General features: G+C 39.7%; 1 protein-coding gene across 3 annotated transcripts in view; it reads left to right on the forward strand.

The window, feature by feature from the left end:
• Fbxw10b (F-box and WD repeat domain containing 10B) overlaps nucleotides 1–19,708 on the forward strand; it is a 37,160-nt gene extending 17,452 nt beyond the window's left edge. For 2 of the 3 annotated variants that reach the window (XM_077800944.1, XM_026409418.2), the window contains 6 exons: nucleotides 1,462–1,583; nucleotides 5,596–5,744; nucleotides 7,153–7,295; nucleotides 13,432–13,590; nucleotides 15,327–15,598; nucleotides 18,888–19,708. In XM_077800944.1, coding sequence (XP_077657070.1) covers nucleotides 1,462–1,583; nucleotides 5,596–5,744; nucleotides 7,153–7,295; nucleotides 13,432–13,590; nucleotides 15,327–15,598; nucleotides 18,888–19,708 — 1,666 coding nt within the window. Of the gene's footprint in view, nucleotides 1–1,461; nucleotides 1,584–5,595; nucleotides 5,745–7,152; nucleotides 7,296–13,431; nucleotides 13,604–14,097; nucleotides 14,100–15,326; nucleotides 15,599–18,887 lie in introns of all 3 variants that reach the window. The other variant, XM_026409419.2, reaches the window with a different exon arrangement.
• Nucleotides 19,709–19,970: the final 262 nt, after the last annotated feature.

Consider the following 19,970-nt stretch of genomic DNA (forward strand, 5'->3'; position numbering starts at 1 on the left):
ATTCCCCCCCCCTTTTTTTATAACTTTGCCTGGGATTTCCAGTGCCATGGCAAGCAACAGCACATGAGAGTGGCCACTGTCATCTTGTTTCCCTTCTCAAAGGGACTCGGCAGTGCAAGTTTCTTCATTAAGAATAGTGCATACTGTTGTGACTTTGGTTTATAGTTGCATTAAGTTGAGGAAGTTCCTTCTATTCCCATTTTCTAAAAGTGTCTATCAAATATCTTTTCTTCCATACATTACATAAACCAACCTGGGCACATGGACTGCCATGCTGCTGGAAAAAAAAATCAGAACATGCTTTCTTTCATACTCCTGTGAATTCACTGTGGCTGCATAGCAGGCTCTGAAAACTGGGGAAGGTATTGGTAAGGCTGTGGGACTTTGGGGAATATTAGAAGGAAAAAAACTTTTCATGTCCCAAGAAACACTTATTAATCATTCACTACGTGCTGAGCCTAAAATAACCTTGAGAAATAAGAACTGTTTTTATTCCAAATTTATGGAGGAAGAGACTGAGGCACAGAGTGGTTCTAAAACTTACCAAAGATCACACAAATAGTAAGTAATGGACCTGGAATTGAACCTTAGGCAGCTGGCTCCAGAGTCAGTTATCTTAATATTATAACTTTGTCCTGTCACAAAAGCAGCTTGGCTGAAGTGAAATAATTTTTTCAATGACAGGGAAGAGTCTTCAGGCAAGTTTCCTCATTGAAAAATAGTATGACTCATATATGTGTTCCCATATATAGGCTTTAGATGTGCATAAAATATTTTTGAACTAAATGACAGTGGTAAATTATTTTGTTGCTTTTGTTTTAAGATCAGGTCTACCATTGAATCAGTACTGTGAATCCTATACATGGTGGTCATTCCAGGGATCCTCCCACCTAGAGCCAGCTACCGTTTATCAAGCATTTTCTATGTGTGGGTCACTGTCCTAAGGTTAGCTGCATTGGTGCAGTGCTTCTAAACATCTGTGCTATTGACACTTGGAGATGAAAAATTCTTCACTGTGGGGGCTCCCCTGTGCATTGTGGGGTGTTCAGTAGATTCCTTGGACTCTATTTCCTCCTTCCCCACCAAGAATCTCTTTTGTGACCCCCCAAAATCTCTCTAGATACTTCCAAATGTCCTCTGAGGGTAGAACTCATTTATAGTTGATGCTCACTCTATTAGTGCATTAATTATTTCCAAAAATCCTACAAAGTAACTACTGTTGTTACCATTACCACTTTACGTATGAGAAAATCATCTTACATAGAAATTAAGTAACTTTCCTAAAATTACACCAAATAGTGCTTCAACTGGGATTCAAGTCCTGGTGTCTGAATCTTAAGCTTAACCATGAAACTCTGCTGCTTTCCAACTACCCACTGATATAAAGAAACACTATACAGTGTGATTGATCCCTTGGGCCCTCAGAAAATCCCAGTCATTATTTTGGCCTGTTTCCTGCAGATACTGGGATCTGAAAACTGGGGTTTGCTTACGGATCTTCTATGGCCACCAGGGGACAGTAACTTGCATGGATTTGTATAAGAACAAACTTGTATCTGGAGCCAGAGATTGTCAAGTGAAAGGTGAGAAAGAACTGCCTTACATTCTCCAAAGGCGTTTCCCCAGATCTGTGTGCTGGGTTTGTTAATTTCTGTAGGTAGCCATTTATTCTTTTATCTATCCATCTATCCATCTGCTAGGTCTGGTGATAAAAAAAGTGAAAATGATATGGTTCTTTAGATATGGCTTTTTATTTCCTCAAAAGGGTCATCAATTTCTAATGGAAGTGAATATGTAGCTATATAATGGAGGACATAGTAACATATGAATGATAACAGCTGTCATTTATTGAGTACCAATTTTGGGACAGGCTCTGTGATAGATGCTTTATACATATTATCTTATTTACTCCTCACAAGAACCTCATGAGGTAGATAAAGATGAGCAATCAAAAACTGAGAGAGAAAAATAACATGCCTCAAATCAAAGATGCAAAGTGGTAGATGGGGGATTTGAACCCAAGGTTGTCTGGTTCTAAGTCATGTCCTCCTAACCATATGTGGAGTTCTTTTTTTTTTTTTTAAATTCTTGGTATTAGAAATTGAACCTGAGGTTGCTTTACCACTGAGCCACATCTTCAGCCCTTTTTATTTTTTAAATGGCTTAGGGCCTCGCTAAGTTTCTGAGTCGGGTCTTAAACCTGTGATCCTCCTGCCTCAGCTTCCTGAGTTGCTGGGATTACAGGTGTGCACCATCACACCTGGCTACATGTGGAGTTCTAAAGGATAATACATTTAAGGGTAAATTAGATAAAGCTCCACAGACAGGATGTTATTTGTGTGTGATCTTAAGGATGAGTACTTTTATAGGTAACAAAAAAGTGAGGGTAAAATATATTCTAAGTTGAGGGAACTGATCAGGCAAATATGTAGAGACTGAAGAATACTGTGTATTCAGAGAATTTCCCATTCTTTGGTGTGGCAGGACTGTAGTGTGTGGTAGGGGAGATCAGACTAGTAAGTTTGTTTGGTGTCAGATTCTAAAGTGCCTTCTACATCATGGTACAAAACTAAACTTCATCTTATAGGACATGGAAAGCCATAAATGCATTTTAAGGTTTGAATTGATATGATTATATGTGTATTTTAGAAAGGTAACTCCAGTGAGTGATTGGTGAAGGATTTAGAAGGGGTGTCTATGGATAGAGGGGACAAGTTAAGACGTCTTCAGCCTAGAGAACTAGCATGGTGTCTTCAGGATGTTGGAGAACAAGCAAGTGTGAAGAGACTTCAGTGGACATGACTTTACATTCAGTGGCCCAGATGGAATGGAGATTGTTAGAGGAAAAATTGGCAGGACATTACTACTAACTGTATATGAAAGTGCAAAATATAGAGGTGCAGACAATAAATCAAGTTTTGTTTTTGAAATTCAGGCCACTAGAGGTATGGAATTATCATTAATGGAAATAATAAGGAATACAGAGGAAAAGCATGGTAGAAAGATAGAAATGGGGAAAAGATTATGGGTTCAGTTTTGGACATGCTGATTGTGGTAGGCAGAAGAATGACTATGCCAAGGTGTTTGCATCCTGGTCAAATGTTTCTCAAAATGTTATCACTATTTGTAATTTAATAGTTGAAGCAGCTCCTTTGGATGGATATATTATAATCCCCTCTTAATAGATGTGATGATTTCAATATTTTCTATAATGAATTTTTGTAAACACTTCTTATTTCATATAATATGATCACAATTTTCTGACTATTTTAGATCTGTAGTGGGTTGAATCTGAGGATGTGGGAGCCATGGATATGTTGAACTGACTATTATACTGAAAAGTAGAAGCACTAAGTGTGTGTGTGATTTCCCCAGAGAAACAGGAGTTAAGATTGAAAAGAGAAGAAAAGTCAGGGACTTGGAAAACCACAGCATATTAGGGGCAGGTAGAAGGAAAAGCATGTGGGAAAGGAACAGTGCAGTGGGGTTCCGTTTGCCAACTCTCAGTCTTGATGAGAAAACCTCTTTACCCTCCTCTATCTGACTGAGTGTCATTGCCACTGTTGCTCTGAGGGGTGCAACAGTAAGAGTGAAAACTCTCCAGGTGACGGTTTGAAGATGGAAGGGTAACCATGACCTCCATGCAATCTGGGAGAGTTTTGGAGGCCACCAGTGAGGTCAGGACTGGGGGGAGGAAGTTAGGCTCCAATTGGAGGGGACACCAAGACAACTCAGTAATCAACATACATATTTCAATGTAGTATTTTAAAAGGCAAAATTAATGCACAAAATTCACAATGAACAAAATATCAAAATCTTTCTCTTCACCCTGATCCTGCCCCTGGTCACCAACCTGCCTGCTTCCCCTGGGTTCTTCCCACCTGCCTGGGCTACCAAAGCAGAATGAACTAGGAGAACTAGAAAGTACCTCCCTAACTTTTAAAGTTTGTTAAACCAACAGCATGTTACCAATAAATCTTTTTTTTTTAAAGAGAGAGTGAGAGAGGAGAGAGAGAGAGAATTTTTTAATATTTATTTTTTAGTTCTCGGCGGACACAACATCTTTGTTGGTATGTGGTGCTGAGGATGGAACCCGGGCGGCACACATGCCAGGCGAGCGCGCTACCGCTTGAGCCACATCCCCAGCCCACCAATAAATCTTTATTATTTCATTTTCCCCATTGGTAATTTTACAATAGGCCAAGATAGACATAAACAAAATGAGGAAAAGCAATAGTTAAGGTTCACTTCACATAAATGGTTAATAGAACCAGAGGTCACCGAATACTTGGATTCAAATCCCAGCTGGGCTGTTTTCCACCTGTGTGAACCTGAGCTGGTTATTGAACTCTATGCCTCAGTTTCCTTATCTAAATAGCTGGGAATAATAATAGGACCTGTCTTGGGTTGATGAGGTATACAAGCCAGGCATTTTGAATGGTTCCTTTCTCATTGTAGTGCTTATCAAGTCTTGATTGTGCTTATTATTTTGTTGTCTTAGGCTACATGTTTTGTTACCGGTGGGGGTCGGAGTGATGAAGCAGTTTTTAAAGTTTTCATCCCTAAATTTGTCTTACCCTCTTCCTTTTAGCCCTGTTCTCCAATTTTTTTTGTTATGATTTGTTATGTTATGAGTTATCCTCCAAAAGCTTGAGAGACAATGAAGCAATGTTCAGAGGTGAAATGATTAGATTATGTGAGCTATGACCTAATCAGGGGATTAATCCATTAAGTGGAATGGAATGCATGGTGGTAACTGTAGGCAGATAGGGTGTGGTTGAAAGAAGTAAATCACTGGGGGTGTGCCCTCCTTGCCCTTTCTCTGCATTCTGGTTGACATGAGCTGAGCAGTTTTCTTCCTCCAATTTCTTCCACCATGATATTCTGCATCACTAGGACCTACAGCAATGGAGTTGGCCAACCATAGACTGAACCTCTAAAACCGTCAGCTCAAAATAAACTTTTCCTGGTGAAGTTGTTCTTGTCAGATATTTTGATCAATGACAAAAAGCTGATGGACACACGTACACACCCAACCCCTCTCACAGTACCTACCTACTATACTAGGGCAGTTGCTGTAACACAGACTATGTAGAAGCAGCATCAAACACACCCCTAGTCATGGAAATTCTTTCATAAAATTCAAAAGTCAGATACAGAATTATTCAGAAAAGTGAGGGTAGACAAGTTACTTATTTTTTGGCAATATCAGGAGTGGGTCAGGAAGACAACATTTGGGAAGAATAACAACACTAAAAATATGCTGTATTTTCATGAAACCTCCTCAATAGCAAGCTTGAAGATTTATTGGAGATGAGCTATCTAGCACTTGGACCCCAAGTCAAAGTTCCAGGGTTAGAGCCAAGGTCTCCTGCTTTACTAGCTCTTCAAAGGGAAGAGAGCTAGCTCAGGTAGGTGTGTGTGCAGGTGTGTGGAGTTTCTGGCAAATCAGCAGGATGCCAGGCCAGGTGAAATTCCTCTGGGTCTGATTCAATGAGCCCATCTGATCTTTGCTTTTATGATGGGGAGCAACTCTACTATAACTCTCCCTTACCCCACTCTCCTTTGTTTTCCCTTTCCCCATCTCCTCTTCAGAATGGGATGTAGACACAGGGAAGTGCCTGAAGACATATAAACACAAAGACCCCATTTTGGCTACCAGGATCAATGACACCTACATCGTGAGCAGCTGTGAGCGAGGGATTGTCAAAGTGTGGCACCTTGCCTTGGCCCAGCTGGTAAAGGTGAGCAAGGCAGTCTGCTGAGGTGGGGTTAGAGGCACTGTTGCTGACTGGTTAGAGAAGATGGATGGTGTCTCCCTCTTGTAGACCCCCAGACCATCCTTGAGCAATGGACTTACCACCGTGCTGAGGCACTGAAGGGAAAGGACCCTAATGGGGAGGCATTTGAGTTGGTGCAGGGTCAGTAGCTTCACCACCTACATAATTACTCACAGGGTTGGTGGGAGAAGGCTGGATTCTGACTCAACACACTATACAGGCCTCAGGAACAAAGTACCTTATTCTTTTCCGGAATATTGCACTTAATGTCTAGCATGTGATAAAGGTATAAACAAACAAAGCCCCCTGCCCCCGCCTCTTTATTCTTTTAGTAAGGAGAAAACATTGGGGATGGACAAATAATTTTCTTCCTCTTTACTCTCTAATGAGAAGAAAACATTGGCTGCCTTGATAGGGATTGACTTAGTCCATTTTCTGTTGCTATAACAAAACACCCAAGACTGGCTTATTTATCAAGAATAAGGTTCACCTGGCTCACTGTTCTGGAGGCTGAGAAGTCCACAAGCATGATGCTGGCATTTGGTGAGAGCCTTCCTGCAGGGTCATGTCATGGTGAAGGGTGTCACATGATAAGATAGAGGGCAAGTGTGTCAGTCTTTTATAACAAAGCCACTACTGAGATAACCCATCAATCCCCTAATCTATGAATGGATTAATTCATTCACGAGGGCAGAACCTTATGATTCAGTCACTTCCCAGACCTCGCCTCCAAATACCATTAACCGATGACTTTGGGGATAATTTCCAACACATGAATTCTATGGGACACACCCAAACCACAGCAAAGGTTCATAAAACATGTTCTTGCTGAACTTGGACCCCTTTGCCTCAGTGAGTGGTAGTGAGAGATAATTTGTGCCAGGAACACAGGATCATAGTGACAAATGGCTAGCTTGGCTTGAGGGTTTTTCTCCATCATTCTTGTCAATGCAGCTGAACCTCAGATGCAGAACAGGGATGCCCCTTATGCCTTCTGGGTTCTGACAAGTTGCTGGTAATGGAACACTTTACCCTTCACCCTACTGATGAATTTCTGGCCCTCTTGGCACTCCAGAAAGATGGTGCATGCTTCAGCCACAGACACATCAGAAATAAGGCCCTTACTCGATTATATTCTTCCTCGGTTGGGGAGAGAGCTCTGCAGAGAGGGAAGCATGAACCTCTCAGCCTTTCTCAGATCCTAAGGAAAAGCAGATCAAGGACATTCCAAGTGAATGGCAGTCATTGATGTGTGCAGTGTGACTTTGGATTCATCTAAAGAATCCTCCAACTTTGGCCCTTGGAGGAGTCACCATTGGAATTGAAGGAGGATCTCTTCAGGGATTAAAATCAATGGCATATTTTCTTGCAGACTCTCACTGGGCATGAGGGACCTGTAAAATGCCTGTTCTTTGACCACTGGCATCTCCTCTCAGGAAGCACCGATGGCCTGGTCTTGGGCTGGAGCATGGTGGGAAAGTATGAGCGATGTCTGATGGCCTTCAAGCATCCAAAGTAGGTGCCAGGGAAGTGGGGACTGGCAAATGTGGCATTCAGTTCTTTTCCTTTCATAGCCTAGACTGTGGTCTTGGGCAGATCATTTTCTCCTCTCTGATGAACTCCTGTCCTTTCTGCTTCTCATACGTTGCCACTTCCTTACTCTTTCACCGGTTACCCTTTTCCCCCACCACCCTCTCTTCTGGCCATTCCACCTTCCACTCTCACTTCCTTCTCTTGGGAAATAATAACACTAGATGTGGATTTTGAGAAGGTATTGAAATTTTATACTATTGACACATGTGATAAATTCATATCTGTTAGTTCATATCAGACATAGGAATACCAGCAGGGCCATCCCAAGTAATGCTAATTCTAAACTTAAAATTCTTGAAATTTGTCTTTATCCCAGGAAGCCTGTACTCACAAAAGATTAAAATAATCCATGTGCCAAAGGTTTAAACATAATGAAGGACTTTTTAAAAAGCTTATATTCATAAGTCTGTGGGCTAGATATTATTCTAGGACAACAAATGAATTTGAAGCCAATTAGGCAGTACTCCAGGGTCACAAATGGGATTATTTGAAAAGCAAAATGTGGTCAATTAATGATTCTGCCTTAGTCAAACTGGTTTTGTAGGCTGCCATTCTTATACCGATGCTTCTGTCTTAGACTAGAACTTCATGTAAGAAGTTCTAGGAAACAAAATGCTATCTTACTTGATGAAAAAAGTGGATTTTGCAGGGAGTTTGTCAGAAGATAGATGCTTATTTACTAAGTTATGGCTCTAGATTTCTTTATACCCACATAGAAACTTCTAAATCAGGCACACTAGTCTTTTGGGAGGTATAGGGAGATACAAATATATACGTGTATGTTCTCCAACTGTGGTAGTATTGCATTATTAATGGGTGGGTACCAGGAAGTATGTGTGTTTGGTGATTTGTCCAACCCCTTTGAAACTATCAGGAAGCCATTTAATACATCATAGGGATTATCAAGGTTGATCTCAAGGAGGGGGACAAACTTTATGATGTCACCTAAAAATTTTAACTATTTGTCCTAAAAACCTTCTAAGCAGGATTCAGTAGGATCTAATTAGTTATTGGAAAATAATTTGTTCCCAGTAAACATGGTAGTTCGGTGGCAGTCTTACAATCCATGAACCTCTCATTCTCTCTCTGCTATGAGACTATGTCATATGACTGACACTCCCAGTGAAAGTCAACACTAATATACCACTCAAACTGGTTCCTGATACCTGGCATGGTCACAGAAGAATCACTGACACCTGAAGGACAAGGCCAATGCTTTGTTTGTAGTTCTCCTTTCCCCATCCCTCTATTTTAGTACTGAGTAGATATAAGTGCTTAATAAATATACCTAACTGATTGGTAGATAACACACTGATTTGACAGGTTGCTTTTCTGGGGAGTTCTAATGATTGGGCTAATACCCATCTTTTGAATATGATGTAGGTGAGAAAACAGACATATAGTTACTATCTGTCCTTTGGTAGAAGAGCTGGAAACAAGGGTCTCCTTTCTTGATTCAACATTTTTTTTCAACTAAAATTACAATTTTGCATATAGAGTGAGAGAGAATGGATATGAGAGTGGATTTGAGGATGTAAAATAGGGCTGATGGAAATGATGAACTTTGGGAAAACTTCTGTACACTATGGGGTCTTTCTGTAAAAAAAATAAAACTTTATTCTTCAATGTCTTTTCCATAGCTCATATTGTAATTAGAGTTTTGGGGTAATTTTTAATTAGGATATGATTTACAAAACATAAAATTCCCTATTTTTGTGTACAACAAAATAGTTTTTTTAAATATCTTTATTTTATTTATTGTTTTAATGTGGTGCTGAGGATTGAACCCAGGGCCTTGCACATGCTAGGCGAGCACTCTACTGCTGAACACAATCCCAGCCCCAACAAAGTAGTTTTTAATATACTCATAATGTTGTACAAGCACTATCACTATTTAACTATAGAACATTTCCTTCAGTTAGTAGAAATGGTCCCTGTGATATTTACTTCCTCATATCACTATCTTGAGCCATTGTTCTCATTTTCTTGGTTAGTTTAAGTAAAGATGTGACAACTGTCTGGCTAAAGACTTTTAAAATTTTTTCAAAGAACCAATTTTTGGTTTCATTAATTCTGTGTTTTTCTTCAATTCTCCATCTCATTAGTTTCTGACAGTATCTTTATTCTTTCTTGCCTCCTGCTTATTTGGGTTTAGACTTATCTTTTCCTAGTTTCTTAAGGTGAAAGATTAGATAATTAATTAGAGACATATAGGCCTCTACTGCTATGAATTTTCATCTAAGCACACTACTTTAGCTGTATTCTATAATTCTGGTATGTTGTTTTTACTATCAGTCATTTCAAAATATTTACTTATTTCCTTTCTGATTTCTTTTTTGACCTGTCTTAGCCCTCAGTTCCTGCCTGCACAGAACAGAAAGCTTATGAGAGGTGAAAGCTTATGACTTTCCTAGGTCTTTCCTAAGCATGTATATTGCTTTGGACATGTGTGTGATCATCTAGATTCTTGGGACTATGTCTAAAATATTCAAAACATTTTGAACACTTCATTTGAGCATTTTCTCCAAAGCTAGTTTGGTTAGTGTGTTGTTTGCTTCAAATATTCAGTAAATATTTATTGCCTCAAGTAGCAGGGACTAAAACAATTTCCTGTAAATATTTTCTTTTTTTTTCCTGTAAATATTTTCAATAAATGTTTTCCGGGTAGGAGCTTTAAAAGTGGGTGAATTTTTAGTCAGGCAAAATAAGGACAAGCCTTTTGAGCCAGTCTTCCAAGAAATCATCAGACAGGTCAAACAATTCATTGTGAAGGAATGTTCCATGCTCCCCACCCCATCTCCAGTATCAGAAATGCAGGCTATTCTTTTCATAGCTACCATTGGACTGTGAAGTGAGGAATGACATTTAATGAGCATACTGTTCTCACTGACACCAAGACTAATTTTCTTGCTCTTTGGGTTCCTGTAAACATTTGGTTATTTTCCAGAATTATGAAAAAGTTGATTTTGACAGGTTTCATTGCTGTTATGGAAGGGTGAAATTCCATGGTTTCTTGCTCCACCATTTTCACTGACATTGCTCTTGGCAATGTCTTTGATAAACGGAGAGCAAAGAAAGACAAATAATTTGTTTCTAGGGCAGAAATAAAACCTGAAAGGAGATTGGGCTATTCTAAGACCAAAATAACTGGTATTATGACTGGGCTAAGTTTTTAAAAATACTTTAATTAATTTAATACTGACAGCAATCTTTTGAGGTGGAAATTGTTAGTTCCTTTTCTTAAAAGAGAAAACTTGACAACAGGGTGGTTAGGTTGCTTTCTCTAGATTATACACCAAGTAAATGGCATAGTCTGATTTTTGATCCCAGGTTTTCTGATCCCAAAGCCTTCTTCTTCTTCTTCTTCTTCTTCTTCTTCTTCTTCTTCTTATTATTATTATTATTATTATTATTATTACTACTACTACTACTACTACTGGGGGTTGAACTTGAGGGTGCTTAACCACTGAGCCACATCCCCAGCCCTATCTATCTGTCTGTCTGTCTATCTCTCTATCTATAGGCTCTTGCTGAGTTGCTTATGGCCTTGCCAAATTGCTGAGGCTGGCTTTGAACTCATGATCCTCCTGCCTCAGCTCTCAGCCTCTGGAGTCACTGGAATTACAAGCATATGCCACTGCATCTGGCCTGAAGCCTGTTCTTTCTTTTCTTCTTCTTCTTCTTTTTGTTGTTGTTGTTGTTCTTTCCTGTTATACATGACAGTAGAACCCATTTTGACGTAATTATACAACTATGGAATATATCTTGTTCTAAGTCAGACCCCAGGACCCTTCCTTCCCCTTCCTTCTCCTCACCCCTGCTCCCTGTGTTTTTTAATCACTAGGCTACAATTGTACAGGCTGAACTGCCAAATGTTACAGGAGCTTAAGAGAAGTGCAGGTCCAACTCAGCAAAATCAAAAGAGATACAAAAAGCAGCAAACCCTTCTATCACAGGGCGTCTCCCGGTGCCAGACTGCCTCATAGGCAGACTAGGATGTTCTCAAGGTATTAAGAAAGTTATTTTATTTCCATCTTCAAAACAATGAGAACTTTGTTGGACTTTTAAATACTTATAGTTTAGTTCATTCTATCTATCTATCTATCTATGAATCTATCTACCCACTTACCTATCTGCCATACAATGAAGGGGTCAAGCCACATTAGCCTCCTTGCTGTCTTCTGAATATTCTGAGGATGCTTCTGCCTTTTGAAGTCTTGCTGTTTCTGTTTTGATAGTGGTTAGGGACTTGAAAATTTGTTATTTGGCCCTAGGAGCTGACCAAGACTAAGGCTAATGGTATGGGGTAGATATGGTTCTTCTAATGCTCTGTAGTAAAGACCATGCACTGAAAACACAAGCAGACAGTCATCTTTTCACCAAATACATATTAAGCATCTACTATAGATGTATGTAATGTGTGCTAGCGGCTGGGAATGCAATGATGGAATAATACTACATGAGTCATGCACAAGAGGATCTGGCAATATACCTGAAGTTTGTGTGCATGCATGGTGGGGAGGAGATGGAAGTAAGAGGTGGTTTTCTTTTTTTGGAGAAGGCAGCACACAAGCTTTAGGACATGGATGGGCTGTTTCCTAGTTTACTTCCTGAAACTATAAGGAAATCTCTGGAGCCTGGTATTCTGTAAAAAGAAAAATGTTTTATTTAGCTCACAGTTTTGTAGACTGGAAGTCCATGATCAGGTAGCCGCATATATTCACCCTCTGGCATGGGACTGCTTGCCTTCATCACAACATGGCAGAGAAATAGAATGGGAAGCATTCACATGCAGAAGTGGCCCAGTGAATAGAATAGACTTGCTTATAAAAACCTCTGTTGCAGGAACTAATCAGGGTCCTGTGAGACCTACATTAATCCCTTCCAAAGGCACACTCAACATGACCTATCCACCTTCTGCTAGGCCCTACCTCTTAAAAGAGTCTACCTCCTCTCAATGTTGCTACCCTGGGATCAAGTTTCCAGCACATGAGCCACTGGGAAACACATTCAAACAATTTGCAAAACATAGAAGACTTGGATGGGTAGAGGTGGCAGGGAGTAATGGCCTTGCCTTGCATGAAGGATGTAACAAATTGGGGACATCAAATCCAACTTTTCAGTGCCATTAACAGGAATGGGATTAATTACACTTGTCAGAATTGGATACACAATATATCAGGGGTCTAACTTGTACCCAATTTTTGTAAGGATGAGAGGCATATATCTAGATATTCCCTCTTTTCCTACTGGTCATCATGAAAGGACATTCATAAACCTCCTCCCTTGGTATAATTTCCTTAAAGATGTTAAGGATTTCATTCACTGAAAGAAGAAAAGATGCTAATTTAAGACCAAAACCAGATTGTTCTATTTAGGTTTTTGTTTTATATGAAGACAATCCTTTTCCTCCTGAATTTTTTCTTTTTTATACAATAATACTATTTAAAAGGAATCAGGTGTGGTGGTGCACACCTGTCATTCCAGAGACTGAGAAGGCTGAGGCAGGAGTATCACAAGTTCAAGGCCAGCCTTAGTAACTTAGAGAGACCCTCAGCAACTCAGTGAGACCCTGTCTCAAAATAAAAAAGGCTGGGCATTTGGCTCAGTCATAGAGCACCTCTGGGCTCAATCTTCAGTACTTCAAAAAAAAAAGGGGGGGGGAATCAAAACTTAAATAATTAATTCTCAGCATGACTTTTATATAAGTAAATAGCTAGGTAGGAATGAAATTACAAGAAAAAATACGATCATCTGTTATACTCCTGTCCATCAACCCCCACCCCTCCAAAACCCTGACATTAATCCTTTTGTTTTGCCACTTGTGGCCCTGTGAAACACTGTAGAAAAAGTAACTGTGAGGTAACTTTAGGATAGGAAGAGGATTGTCAGAGGGTTCATGGTTTACATCCAGAATTATTAAAGTGATGGCAAACATCACTTTGAGGACAGTTAGTGGCCACCACTTCCCAACCACATACAAAACATGCCAAACTACAACTAAACTCAAGAAGTTTACCAGAAAGTGGGTACTGCCTGTGGTTCTCTTCCCTTCCAGGGAGGTGCTCCATGTGTCCCTTCACTATCTCCGGGTCATCAGCGCTTGCGCAGACGGCAAGATCCGCATTTACAATTTTCTCAATGGAAACTGTCTGAAGGTGATAAAAACCAATGCCAGAGGTGATCCTGTGCTGTCCTTCTTTTTTCAGGGCAACAGGTGGGTGGTAGGTGTGGAGGTTGGAACTGGGGGTAATTGTGTTGGTTGATGTTTTTTGTTCTCCTCCGGGACACTAGCTCTGGATTTCCTACCAGAAGGAGAGAGGGGGCAGTGCCTTTCTCCAGTTTTGGCTGCCATGGAGTAATAAGTCTTGTGGGGGGACTAATTGGGCTTTGCAAAAAACCTAGCACTCAGGAAACAATAAGAGTTCATTTTGACTCTTCATTCATTCTTGGTGTTTGGAAAAAAAATCATGTAATAGGTACAATATAGCTCTTCTATCAGGAGCATGGTTCTGGTTTCCCTTTGATTATGTATTTGCCCACCCAGAGCTCCAACAGCTGTCACTGATACTCAGTTCTGATGGAAAGAGTTGTAGGAGGGTCGGGGTGGGAGTGACAGTAGCTGGAGAGCCAAATAGGAAGAGCTTAGCTAGTGAGTTGACAGAAACCAGTACCATGGTGAATTCATTGTATGCAGTACTATGCTTATTGTATAATTTCAGAGAGGTAGTATGTGAAAATAAGCACAATTAATTGCCAGTTCCACCCTGAGCTCAATTGAGACATCATTTAATCTCTTTGAATTATACTGCTGTCCTTTGAATGAAAGTTCATTAAAACTATTAACTCTCTTAAGGAAAAGTCAGGGCTGGAAATAAGGCTCAATAAATTAACATTTTTCAGTTATGAAATAATACTTCTGTAAAGGATGGGAATGTAGCTCAGTGGTAAAGCATGTGCTTAGCACCTGTGAGGCCCTGGGTTCAATCTCCAGCATTCACTCCAAAAAAAAAAAAATCAGTCCTAGTCCTAAACTTTTCTCATTCACAGCATCCAAAGAAGATGATTTTCTTTTGGTTTGAATAAAAACAAGCCTGCAAGATATTTCCTAGTGGAATTTGATTCCGTTTCAGTGTTTCTAGTACAAACAGGTCACTTTTCTAGAGAGTTTACACTAACAGTTTAGGTCTTAAAGTTGTAGCCTTTGGAGTGAAAAGGAATCTGTACATAATATTTCTATTTCTTACTTATAGTTACAGAAGTTTGCTTTGTGTAAATGATAAGATGACAGAAACCAGCGGGTGATAAGGAGGCAGTGCTAGGGGCAGAAAGGGCAACTTCAGAGCCTCTTTGTCTACTGGGGCATGTAAGTGGGGATTAGAGAATGGAGGTATCATCCTGCCTTATAAACTACAGATGTTCTGTCTATATGTGGAGTGTGTCCAGAGACCCTGGAGGGATACAGTGAGGGAGTGTGGCCTCTGTGTGTGGAACTTCAGCAGAGCAGAGGAGACATCGCCAGATGTACAGAGTTTTCACTTCCATTGCAATAGAAACAGTGTGTCTGAAAGCTTTGGGTCTTGCAAAATAAAGGAGTGAATTTAAAGATATCTGTGTTTAGAGTATCTAAGCTTTTGCCTTAGGCACCCTAGGTCCTGGGCACTCACTCCAAGAACAGAATCATTGAAAAGATATTCTAATATGAGAAATGACGCAATTAGAACATGTGTGCCCCATTAATGCTACAAAGCTAACCCCTCTTGCTGCATTGGTCTGATACCTTTCACTGCTCCCAACACTCCGATGGCCTCCACTAGTGAGCTTGTGTGGCCATTGCCTTTGGCTTAGGGATGCTATACTCCTTTGGCTTAGGGATGGGATGGGACAGTAACTGCAATCTATATTTTGGTGGTCTGCATGCTCCTTTTGTGGGCAATTTTGTTTTGGTTCCAGGATGGTGGTCAACACCGAGAGAAATATTCTCATGTTCCAGTTTGAGAATATAAAGTGGCAGTACTCCCTGGAAAGAAGCAAACAAAGGAAGAACAAGGATAAAGAAGATGAAAAGGAAGAAAATAGCCTCATGGATGTTCTCTCCAAGTCTAGCACTCAGATCCATAGCCTGAGAGACTCGATATCCAGTAAACAAATACTGACCCAGGAGTCCCTACCCAATAAAGTTCACAAATCCCGCATCTTTCTGAGTTCAATGAAGTTAACTTCAGGTAAAGGAGCTAATCACAGGCAAGGAAGTTGCATGACAGGACTGGTTTCTTTGTGGGATATTTTGGCTAAGACTTTCTTGATGTAAATCCAAATCCTCCAGGAAGGTGGGAGCCATTCTCTTTGATCCAACAAAAAAAATGTTAGCCAGTCAAAGGGAATTTCTTGACTTTTATGACATTGATTTTTGAATTTATTAGAGCTTTGAACAGTAGATAAAAATAGCCTTATTATTTGCCATTAAAACAAAAAAACAACAAGCAAACAACATTTTTCAGCCCCCAAATCCAAACATATATTACATAATGATTTCCTCAAGATAGAGACAAGAAGTTACTATAAGCAGAAAAATGTTCCATGTAGAATGTCTTATCTTTAGACTTCCAAGTGATAATGTATGCAGGTGGAAAGTATTAGTTATAAAGCTGATGTGGGAGAGGCACGGCTCACACGATTTATATCATCTAAATAATACAATTACACGTGAGTTAGAGTAGCAAGACTCCATCCTTTAATCTGCCCTATGTGGCATGACATTGGATCCCCAGATCTATAGAGAACACTAACAAACACTTCTAAAAATGTCATACTACAAATAGTCTATTTCTTGAAGAAGTAAGAGTTTTAGATAATGCTTATAGTTTCATAATCAGGAAAATTATGTGGGAGGGAAGTCAGGATGTGACTTAAGCCTTAGACTTCAGGTGACTACTTAGTTAGTTGTCTGACAATAAGCAATTCAGTGACATTTTTTAAGTGAAAACCACTTGAATTATGAGCCCCCATTATTATTGCTTGTATTATTATTACCATACCCCCATTATTCAGATCTAACTGAATTATAAAGTGATTATAGTTTCTCCCTCAATCTTAATTTAGCTACATTAGTAGAGGTACCTCAAAGCCAAAGGAAGCCAAAATCATCCCAAAAAAGATAGCAAGAAGAAAGCTGGTCCTGTTCACAGGAAAGTAAATGGCCTGGATGATGGGCAAGAGAATTTGGAAGCAAAATGTGAAATAGGAGATAAAATTAATGGTGATAGTTTATCCTGAATTAGTGGCAAGATCCTCCCTCTCTTCTGTTTTTCAGCAAGTCAGTACTTTTATTTCTGAGAATTTAGAATGGACATAATTGCTGCCTTCCCCCTAACAGTGACTGGGTTTCCTAATTGTCCCAGTTACTAACTTGAGGCCACAGAGTGAGAAACTTTCTAAGCTGAGTGTTCAGTCCCTGCCATTCAGTCTCCTGGCTTATTGCTCTGTTGTGTCACCAATCTGAGTAAGAACAGAAGAGGATGTAGGAATAGTTATAGAAAATTTCACGAGAGGGCAGAGATATTTTTGGGTGGGTGGTGGGTATGTGAGATAAGGAGATGGGGGAGACAGAAATTGGGAAGGGGATTTTAAGAAGTATTGCTGGACATCATCACTAGACTATCCCTTGTTGTTTTTGAAGGACACTGGTAAAAATTTCAGATGCTTTAAAATTTTTTTTGACTAGTAGTATAATAGAATTTGAAACAAATTCCCTGCAGAGACCAGTTTTAAGGTAAGATGAAAACACCTCAATTTCATGAGGGCATCCTTATATATACCTGTCTATGTACCTGCACAGGTCTACCTGTATGGTAAAATCCTAGGAGTGAAATTGCTGATCCAAACGATAAGTGCACTTAAAAACTATAAAGATAGCTGGGCATGGTGGAAAATGCCTGTAATTCTAGCAGCTTAGCAGGCTGAGGCAGGAGGATCACAAGTTCAAAGCCAGCCTCAGCAAAAGCGAGGAGCTAAGCAACTCAGTGAGACCCTGTCTCTAAGTAAAATACAAAATAGGACTGGGGATGTGGCTCAGTGGTTGAGTGCCCCTGAGTTCAATCCCTGGCACCCCCACCCCCAAAAAACTATATATTGCCATGGTTTTCCTTAAAAATTTGGTATCAATTTATAGTCCCACTAAGCATGAGAGCTTCCCCCCACATTCATACCAACTCTGGGTGTTATCTATCACCTTGTACTTGCTTATATAAGTAAAAGTGGTATTTGCATTTCTTTAACAAGCATTAACAAGCCAAATGTCCATCAGTGGATGATGGATGAGTAGATAATTAAAAATCCATACTATGGATATTACATGATAACTCAAAATTTTATGATGAGGATTTATATATGTATTGACTTTGAAAGAGATCCACCATGTATTATTATGTGAAAAAAGATGAGTTAATGAACAATGAACTTACCATCATCCCTGTTTTATAAAAGGAGAAAAATTCAGTTTCATATGTTTTAAATAAAAATTGCTTAATTAACAAAGTAAAGATCAGGGAACAATCCTGAAGTTTCATTCCATCTTAATCTGTGTACTTGAGGATAAAACCTGTTTGACCAAGGTAACTATATGCATAGTACATGGTTACATTTTATGTGCTAGTGTAGTTTGGGGTTTAGAGCTTTTTCCTTGGTAGCTGCCAGATTAGACAAATAATTTCTATTTTTTAATTTCTATTTTTTTAAAAATTGAGAATGAGGATATTTCCAGTGTTTCTGTGAGGTATTATAGGGAATGAAAAGCCCACATGGGAGATACAATAGGTTTGTTCATCTGTGAAGACATATTTGGTAATTTAGTGGTTTTAGACATTTGGAGATCTTGACACTAAAGTGATATACTGGAAGCATTCTGTTGCTCTAGCCACTGGCTTTTGAACCTGCTGTTATTGTTTGGAAATTTTGGGGAACTTCTCTTTAAGAGCCTGTTTTTATCACTTTGTGATGTTTTGCATTAACCAGGAGTGACATATTCTTTGAAGGCAGGTCTGATTTTAGGAAAAATTCAAATCAATTGGAATCAAATCTGATTAATAAGGTAGAGATCAAAGTTGGCAATACAATCATTGTTGAAAAACATTAGACACATTATTATAAATTTATGTGATCTGTTTTGTGGGAATTATAAAAGAGAAACTTCCCCATAAGAAAATTTTGAAAAGGTGTGGAACAGTGCAATCACATTTGTTGCCTTCAAAATATGCACATCCAGAAGCTAATATACACTTTATACAAGCATTGGCATATTCATTAAGAACTCATTTTGTTACATGATATCTGGTGTCATCATTTCTGATATCATCATATCATCAGGGACAATTGTCTAAATGATGACATGCCTGTTGGGCAATAAGACCTCAGTGTTGTAGTAATTAGAATGGTTTTCACTTTCTTGTACAAATACTTAATTTTTTCATGGAATGCTGTTTTTGCTTTTGTTTCCCATTTTTCCTTTTGTAAAAGATGATGTGGAAAAGGTACAAGAACAGGGAAAACTGGAAACTCGTGGAGAATTGATGAGTCGCTTGAAGTCAAAGTCCTGGAAAACCCCTATTTCACCTGACCGGTTCCTCCTGACTGTCAGTGCTCTACAAAGAGCCCATAATTCTGGGGAATTTGCCTATCCCCATAGGCCCCAAACCCAAGTCCTTAGTGCCTGGGGACCTTCAATTTCATATCCAAGGAAGGTCCTGAATTTCAAAGGAAAATCAATCCAACATGCAGTTGATCGCTTGAGAATCAACAATCATCCCATAGATGTGAAACAAACTAGTACTCCCTTTGAAGTCCAGAAACTGCAGCCCAACTTGAAGAAATCTTTGCATAGTCCCAGAGTCCTGTCCACCGTACCCCAGCCCATGATTATCCGCTCTAGGTTTTCTGACAGATTAAAGAGTGAAGATCAAATAACCAGTTCAATTGAAGGGGCAGTGCCCAGTATGGGGCCCCTGACCAGCACGCAGGTCATTAAGCCAAATCATCTGCTGGCTTCCCGACTGGGCACAGCTACCCTGTCTCTCCAGAGAGAAAGGCCTCGCTTCTACACAACCCTGGATCCCCTTCGAATGAACACTGAATTCATGCTGTTGACGGTAAAAGAGGAAAAAGAGTATGGGGAAGCCATGATGAAGGAATATCAGGCCAGCGAACCCACAAGAGTAGATGATCCAGGAAAATCCAGGAAAGCTGCATGGATCCGGAAGGTCAAAGGTTTGCCCATTGATAATTTCATGAAGCCAGGGAAAACAGCAGCCCCTGAACTTGGACAAAATATGTTTATCTAAACCAACCTCAGGAAATTACAATGTCTTAAAGAAACAGAAAACTAGGTAGGTTTGGGTAGTTTTTTTTTTTTTTTTTAATTCCCTGGCAAGTAATGTGAAAGCTCCTAATTATCTTCTTGTGATCAAAGGATTGCTAAAACAGTAAGAACACAGAAGGACTGGCAGATATTGGCATCTGCATTCCCACTGGAAACCACTTTGCGAGACTTAGGGAAGTCCAATGTCATCGAGTGGGGTAGAGAGGTGATCACTGGAAATGAGA

This window comes from Urocitellus parryii, chromosome 7, assembly GCF_045843805.1.
Source record: "Urocitellus parryii isolate mUroPar1 chromosome 7, mUroPar1.hap1, whole genome shotgun sequence".
NCBI classification, from domain to species: domain Eukaryota; kingdom Metazoa; phylum Chordata; class Mammalia; order Rodentia; family Sciuridae; genus Urocitellus; species Urocitellus parryii.